At 50.1% G+C, this 7,744-nt stretch overlaps 1 protein-coding gene across 2 annotated transcripts in view; it reads left to right on the forward strand.

The window, feature by feature from the left end:
- Window positions 1-5,253: 5,253 nt before the first annotated feature.
- TMEM151A (transmembrane protein 151A) overlaps window positions 5,254-7,744 on the forward strand; it is a 73,122-nt gene continuing 70,631 nt past the window's right edge. For both annotated transcript variants that reach the window (XM_086936726.1, XM_086936727.1), the window contains exon 1: window positions 5,254-5,909. In XM_086936726.1, coding sequence (XP_086792852.1) covers window positions 5,850-5,909 — 60 coding nt within the window. In that variant the 5' untranslated portion in view covers window positions 5,254-5,849. The remainder of the gene's footprint in view (window positions 5,910-7,744) is intronic.

Raw genomic sequence — 7,744 nt, forward strand, 5'->3', positions numbered from 1 at the left:
CTGTGTGGTGTCCCTTTCATTTGGTATTCAAGGGGGTTGTGTATGGTATAACAGCTGGCTTCACATGCCTTTCAGAGTTTAGCCTAAGACTGCTTTGTCCACGTTACCACTAGGATAACTGGTCTACAAGGTTGAATTACAACCATCATCATAAGGGTTGCTTGGCATGGTACAAAGTGATCACTAAGAATTAGTGAGCATTATATACCAGGCCAACTTCTCACATACACAGCCGGCCATATGTATTTCAGGGTTGTAATGTTTAATTGAGGTTCTAACACCAGGAGTAATTAGTTTCTCTCACTTCTGGTTGGGCAATAAAAGGCAAAATAATACTCCTGTCGTCTGATTGTACTCTACAGGATACTATTGTAAAGACATGATGATTTGTGCGGTCTCCTTATACACAGGTTAAACTTATTATCTCACCCCTATACTGCATACTCATCAGGGAATAAGAAACGAACCAGAAATAGCGGTTCCTCGTGGGGGCGGCTCCTCCATTAAGGCGGAGGAGCATTGCCCCACTGCTTTCTCGCAGAGCAAGAAGCAGAAACATAAAATGATAAAACTACCATTTTATGTTTCTGCTTCTCGCACTGTGAGAAAGCAGAAGGTTTTAGTTGGGGGCGGACGGGTGGGCGAGTCTGCTGGAGGGCAGGGGAGGAGTGGCTAGCCCAATGCTGCAGGCCCTGACTGTTAGGTCGGACCACTGTGGCCGACCAAACCAGTCATCAGCACTCTCCCTTTTCTCCATGCAGCCTACATGGAGAAAATTGCCTCCCCATAGGCGCCTGGCTGGGCGCTGTCCCCATCAATCAGAACGCTGCCATTGCAGCATTGTTATTGGCTTAGGGAAGGGGAGGGAGGCTGCCTACTTCCTGTTCCACAGGACCCAGCCAGGAGCTGAGACGGCACAGGACCCCCGCGCGAACCCTCCACCAGCCACCCTAACCGCGAGTCATGCCAGCTACAATTGTCCTGAGGAATGCCCAAAGACTGTGAAGGAAATCTATTTAGAGCAGAAACATTTTGAACTTTACACAGTTAAGAGGGAGATTTCCAAAATGACCAGCACCCTTTCCAGTTTTGTTTTTAATCTTTGTATAAATGAAAAAGAGACTAATAAAATTAGAATTTCTTCCATTTACTACAATTCCCGGACACCCATTTAGGACACATATTCTCACAACCACTTACAATAAAAGTGGAAGGTGAGCCCACCTAGCAACAAGGTTGGTTGCAGGTTAATAGTGACCCCGATGATGGAACATGCCACCTAGTGTGGGTGAGGGTCTGTGTCCGTATTTTTAAAAGATTCAGAGAAATTACTCCATTGTTATGTTTGAACAATTGTGTGATATAATCACCTAACACAAAATTAACACTGTCCTTAGTTGTGTTGTCAAATGTTCTGTTCCAGGGCAGAAGACCCAGCGGCATATTTACAAGCCCCTAGAGCCACCAAAGGGTCACTTTTTCTTACACTCCAGTGGCAGTGCTCCCCACCCCATATTTACAAGGATGGGGCAATGCCAAAATCTAAGGCCAGGTAAAACCTGGTCTTAGGATGGCGATATGAGGAGAAATTATTAATTTCTCCTTGTATTTTGTTCTTTCTATGTGTGCTGCACAATGCAGATTACAAAGAAACTGCAAATTGCCTTCAACAATTGTTTATGGGCAGGAAGGTATCCCTTCCTGCACATAAACAATTGCTCCTGCATCGCACGCAGCCTTGCAACATGGCGCAATCATGTCGGAGCTAGCGCTAGCCAGTTTTTTTAGCGCCAGCTCTAGGGAAAACGCAGGTGTGAACCGTATTTTTGCAAATATGGCACATTCCTGTGTTTTAAAATGGTCGGAGCCCGGCATTACTACTTTTGGAGTAACACCGCAATCCAACTTTTCCTTCTGCATATCCCCTCACTCCCCCACCCCCCAGTATGTACTTGCTTAGCGCAATTTATAATGGTAATTTGAGATGCTTGCAGTTAACAACACCATAAGTTGTTATGTGTGCTAACACTTCAGAACACAGCAGAGAAGTCCATGAAACCCAGATAGCGACCCTAGCTGGTGCTCTTGCGCCTTATACATAGGTAGCAAGTAGTCTGTTACGTGTTCAGCACCGTGGACAACGGTTTTTGCTAATGTTGTTCATTTAAGGTAGCATTGTTGATGCTCAAAGTTCAGAACCCTAGAAAACGGTTCTTGGGGTTAAAGTTCAGAATCACGTACAGGGTCCCTTACTAATGCTGACAAACGGCAACATAGACAGTCGTCGTCAGAGAGAGGTGGTGATGTGGCGCCTAAAGTTCAAAAAGCTGGACTGCAGTCCATTTAGTGAAAGTTCAACCCCCTACAAAATCCAATACAGCCTCCTAGGTTCAGTACAGCGGACAGCGGTCCTCGCTTTCCCTTACTAATGATGTGATTTGAGCACCATGGACAGAGGCGCGTGAACTTCATCACCGTGGACAGCGGTCCTTGCTGGTGCTAAAAGTTGAGGTCTCGGTGCGGCCGTCATTGTGGCAGAAAGTTCATGGACGGGTGAGGAGGTAGACTTAGGGCTAGAGCGATCGACCTCGAAGCTGGAGGGGAACCAGGTTCGAGTCTCGGCATCGATGCTCAACATCCTGTGATTCTGGGCAAATCACTTAATCTCCCTATGCCTCGCAAAAATGAATGTGTCCATCTGTAACGAAACTGGTGCTCATGTAAAGCGCTCTGATACCTGATATCATCGGGTCTAGTTCGCGCTATTTAAAACTCTAAAGAAAAAAAAGGTTGTGCACCTAGGCTGTGGCGCTTGCTTATCGACCCTACTGCTGAGAATAAAAAAGTACCGTATGACCCTTGCGTGGCCATGCTACAGGTGTCAATTTCATAAGTTGAGTTAAAGGCCCTGCACAGATGTCCTTGCTGCAACTGTTGAAGCAAAGCATTCATTCAGCACGATGGACAGTAGCCCTGAAAGCACTGAAAGGTCATCAAATACTATTCTCCGCTAGATTCTAAAGTATCTTCAACCCCGCCAAATGCAAGCCTTATTCCTCTGAGATCAAGATCCACCCGCCATCCGTGAAGGGGGGCTCCGAAGCACTCACCCCCAGCTCAGACATTTCCACGAGCGTGCTATATATACATCAGTGGACCAGATGCCGTAGTCAGATAGCGTAGGATTAAAGTTTGGCAGGGTTAGCTCAGCGTCCATTCTTCCGAGGATGATAATGTGAGAATCATTGTACATTACAGGGTCTACCCTTTGATCCGAAGAGGGTCGGGGATCCCAGTCAATGTCTCCACGACGGGCCTTCTAGCGAAAGAAGCTGCTTTTCGTCTTTCTTGATAGTCTTTTCAATTTGATCCTAGCCAGGTGCTTAGAAGTCAACTGGACGCGGCGCTCTGGACACTTCTAAAAAAATGAGCCAGAAAGGGAAATAAGTGTCCGAGGCTATGAAAAGGAGACGTGCAGCAGGTTAAGAGACTCGCCTGCAGTCACCGACGCTCGGGTGAAGAGCTCAGGAGAGGCGGAGGCCCTGCAAGGTAACGTGACCCCGAGTGAGTCTGTCTAGAGGTGGAGCTGGATTAGGGCGAATGGAACAGCCAGTCAGCTGGGATCACACGGCTTGTCAGGGGCACCAGGGTTAGCCCGAGGCACAGAGATGGAGGGGGAGGGACTGGGCTGAAGTTGCATAAAGCCGTGGAGAGTGGAGGGGGCTGACAGAGGCCCGGGGAGCGAAAGGGCCTCCCCAAAGGACACTGTGAGAACATGCATCAATGATGAGGTTACTCTCGGATGTGGGGGAACGGATCCACCGGATGTCATGCGGGCCGAATGTTAGGCCAGCCACAGTCAGACCCATTCCCCCGGTGCCACTGACCTTACTTTTTACACCCAGACGCCAATACCGGTTCCCGAAAAAATCAGGTCCATTACCGAGTCTCAGACTTGAGGTGCACATTTCTGATTGGCTGATGATGCAACTACGTATTCCCTCCCACATTGCCTGTTATAAAAGCGCTCCTGGCGAAGGCTGACAAGCCGAATTGACCTTCTCACGGTTTGAGCGAAAGTTATGGGTTTAAGTGAGGCTAATTTCCGCCATTTTGAGGAAGTTAGGGGACCATTATATTTGTGACTGGAATACTTAGTAGAGGTCTCTTGCCAGGGTTAATGCAATTTAACACTGGTGTCAATGAAATTCAGTGCCAGTGATATTTAGGGAGCTTGTTGTGAGCATTTCAAGAGGGTTTGTTTGGCTCAGTGAGATTCGATGCCCTCTCACAGCTGGGATTCAAAGCGAAGAACCATTTTGGGTCATGTTATGTGCAGCTCATGGTAGGTTGAGGCTAGGCTTCGATTCTAACACGTGTGGGTTCTGTCTTTGAGCGTTTCAAGGTGTTTTAGGGTCGAAGAGATGGGATTTGATGCAAAGAAACATGTGGGAGTCCACGGTTTGCATTTCAAGGAGGTTTGGTTCATGGTCTTTGACATTTGTGTGTGGGAGATATTTGAAAACGTTTAATAATTTTACCAAGGCTAAAGGTCGGGACTGTTGAGGCTGAAGTCCAGCCCGGGAGATCTCCTCTTGTGCAAGACCATATAAACAGTGCTTTTGGAAGCTCAGGGATCACCATTCTCTGAATGCTGACGCAAAAAAGATTGCCTAATTGAATGTAATAATTGAAAACAAAAACCCAATGGGACAATATTTTTGTAAACAATATTTAGGATATAATATTTATGTCAGACGATATTTCTGTATATGATATTCTGACATGCAATCCAGAGAGTGCTGTCACAACACCCAACTACAATCATGAGCTGTAGGAAGTAAATTGAAGGATGATAATACGAAAGAACAAAAAACCCCGGTTAGGTGGGGCTCTACTATACAAGGAGGTTGACCTGATCTATTTTATTGCACATGCTTCCTTTTGCTTTTAGGGACATCTTTCAACAACAGCCTTCATTCCCCCTCCTGGTTTGCGGTGCGTGCCAACGAGAAGCACATTTGTTTTGTGATCGCTGCCAATGTGGAGCTTTTCAATGCTCGGCTTGCTGGTGGTGGGGGAGGAGGTTCCCACGTATTGACTGAGAGACCTGATCATAGAATTGCAGGAGAGGAGGGGTGGAGGGCGGCTGGTACCCATGAATTATTCAGGATCTTTTATCTGAAAGGAAGGAGGAGACCAGCCTTTGAGTGGTTGATGGCAGAGACATTCGAGGCAGGGAATGAGGGAGATGCTCAGTGCATAACGCAATTGTGTGGATACCTGGAGTACAACGAAGGGGGAGGTGTGTGTGGATGCAGGGGGAGGAGGCAGAGACAGGGGGTGTGATGGGCGATGTTGCTGGAAGAACAGAAGAGGGGATCGACACATAAGGCGAGCTGAAATTGAACGTTGGACACCGGGCTGACAGAGCGGGCTGAACTGGTTCCAACCCAAGGGACTCGTCCGGCGCCAGAGCGGTGTGCAGGGGCGTGGCCTGCTATTATTACATCGTGATTTTTAACTAATTTGTTTCCATGCCCCCAACATTCCCAGCAGACACCATCTGAGATGCAGCGGTGGGTAATGGCGCTCACAGAGAAGGACGGGGTGGCTCCTGCAACCGGCATGGGGCAGCAAGCCGGCGGCAGCATCATCGAGAGAGTCTGCCCTGGGTGGCTGGATACCCCTGAAGCAGACATTGTGACTGAGAGAGAAGCATAAGGAGGTTAGGGTGCCATCGTCCGCCACCTCAGGTACTCCCACCTTAAAATGCCATCTCACTTGCCCGGCGGCCACCGCCTCCGACTTTCTCACTGGTGCCTCATCCCAGAAGGCTCCAAGGAATCATGCGTGGCTTAGTGGCGAATGGTGAAGTGCCTACACTCAATCAAGACGGCCGAGAAGAGGTAAGAGGGGATCCTGGGGGTGGTAAGTGAGAGGGGTCTACCTACCACATCACCAAGGGGCAGGGAGGAGACTGGGGCAAACAAAGCTAGGGTCACTCATTCTTTAAACAGTTTAGATCAAATGTTGTCAAGATGGACTCTTAGCTGAAAGGAAATTGACATTTGTTTGTAAATAGATAAGACCCAATAGAAAAGTGGGAGTTGGGTATAGGGGAAGAAAGGAGGGGGGAAGATGTGAACATGGTGATGTCATGCATTTACAAAATAAGGCATTCCTCTGTCCTGTCTTCCCATCACCAGAGCCTTTTGTCCACTCGGCCTCTGCTGAAGCAGCATTGCTGGCATCTGATGGAGATGTGCAGACCTACTTCCTCTCTCTTCAAGCTCTACCCCTCTCCCCACCTAATGTTACCCACCCTACCTCACGTCCTGGCGCCATCTTTAGGGACGGTTCAAGCAGAGCTGGGCACGTTCGTTCACATGCAGCTTTTGACAAAAGGGCGGTGTTGTGGTTGAGACGCGTTCGCCATGTTGGTGGGGAAGGTTCCGGTAGGAGGGGGGTGGGAGGTCAACGGTATAAAAGAGGGGTCAATTTTAGGCAGTCTACGGCTGGTAAGGCTTATCAGCTTTAAAGCAGGTGCTCTTAACCTATGACCTGGGATAGTAAACATTTCGGAGGTCGCTGGAAACATGAAATCGTGAGGTCGAGAGATAGTTCGGAGCTCGAGGCAGAGAGGAAATGTGCCTATGTTCCCCCGCCCTCAGGGGGTACTCTCCTTTCGCCGCCTTTAGTGTGCACTTCAGGAATCCTTCGGCTACAGGGCCTTTGACTCCACCCCCCTAGGACCGGGCCCGCTCAGCTGGGGGCCCCTCGGGCTTCGAGCGTCTCCCCAGCAGGGCGGGCGGCCGGCAGCCGCCGAACCCCTCTGCAATGCAGCAGAGCCGGGCCCCACACCCGGCGGAGTGGGTAAGGGAGCGGAGAGCCAGCGAGCATCTGTCAACGGGGAGAGCGAGATGGGGGGAGAGCAGGGGGGGGTGGGGGGGGGGGGGAGTTGTGCTTCTATTACAGGAATTGGTAGGTGGGTGGAGGTGTTAGGAACGGGGGAGGTTGGGGAGCAGGTGGGCGATGTATGAAAAGAGAGTCGGGGGACCAGAGACAAGGGGGAGGGAGAGACCAAATGAGAGAAAAGGAGAGAGGGGGGGGTGTAGAAATGGTGGGAGAGACAGGGAGTGGCGGGGTTTAGCACGAGCGAAGTAGGCTTTGGAGCAGAGAGAGGAGAGGCAGGCAGGAGTAAAGCGACAGTGAATGCTAGGGGTCGGAGGTCAGGAGGGAGGTGAATGAATGGAAAGGGGAGCGGTGACAGCGCACGTGAGGGAGAGGGCTCTATAGTAGAGTGCGAGGGCCTGCGAGAGAAGGAGAGAAGCAAGGGAGCCGAGGGAGCCACGCTGAAAACCAAGGGTGTGGAGCAAGGAGCAAGCAGGGGGGGGGAGGAGAAAGCGAAGGAAGAGAGTTATACAAAGAGTACAGGAGAGAAGGAGGAATTGAAAGGTAGAGGAGAGATTTGAGAGAATCGAGGTGGAGGAGGGACGGGCGGAGAGAGGAAGAAGAACATGGGCTAGGTAGGCAGGGGGATATCCAGCAAATCATGGATCACAAGAGGGAGAGAGTGGGGCTGGACAGGGGAGAGTGACAGAGAGGCACTGACACGGACGGAGGAGCACAGGCCTCTGGGGGCAGGTGGAGGGCAGAGGCAGGCAGCCGGAACCGCCATTGTTTATATTTATGTACCCCGCCCAGCCTTTCACGCGCCTCCACCACTTTCCTTCCCCTCCAG

Source organism: Lissotriton vulgaris, chromosome 9, assembly GCF_964263255.1.
Source record: "Lissotriton vulgaris chromosome 9, aLisVul1.2, whole genome shotgun sequence".
Classification (NCBI taxonomy): Eukaryota; Metazoa; Chordata; class Amphibia; order Caudata; family Salamandridae; genus Lissotriton; species Lissotriton vulgaris.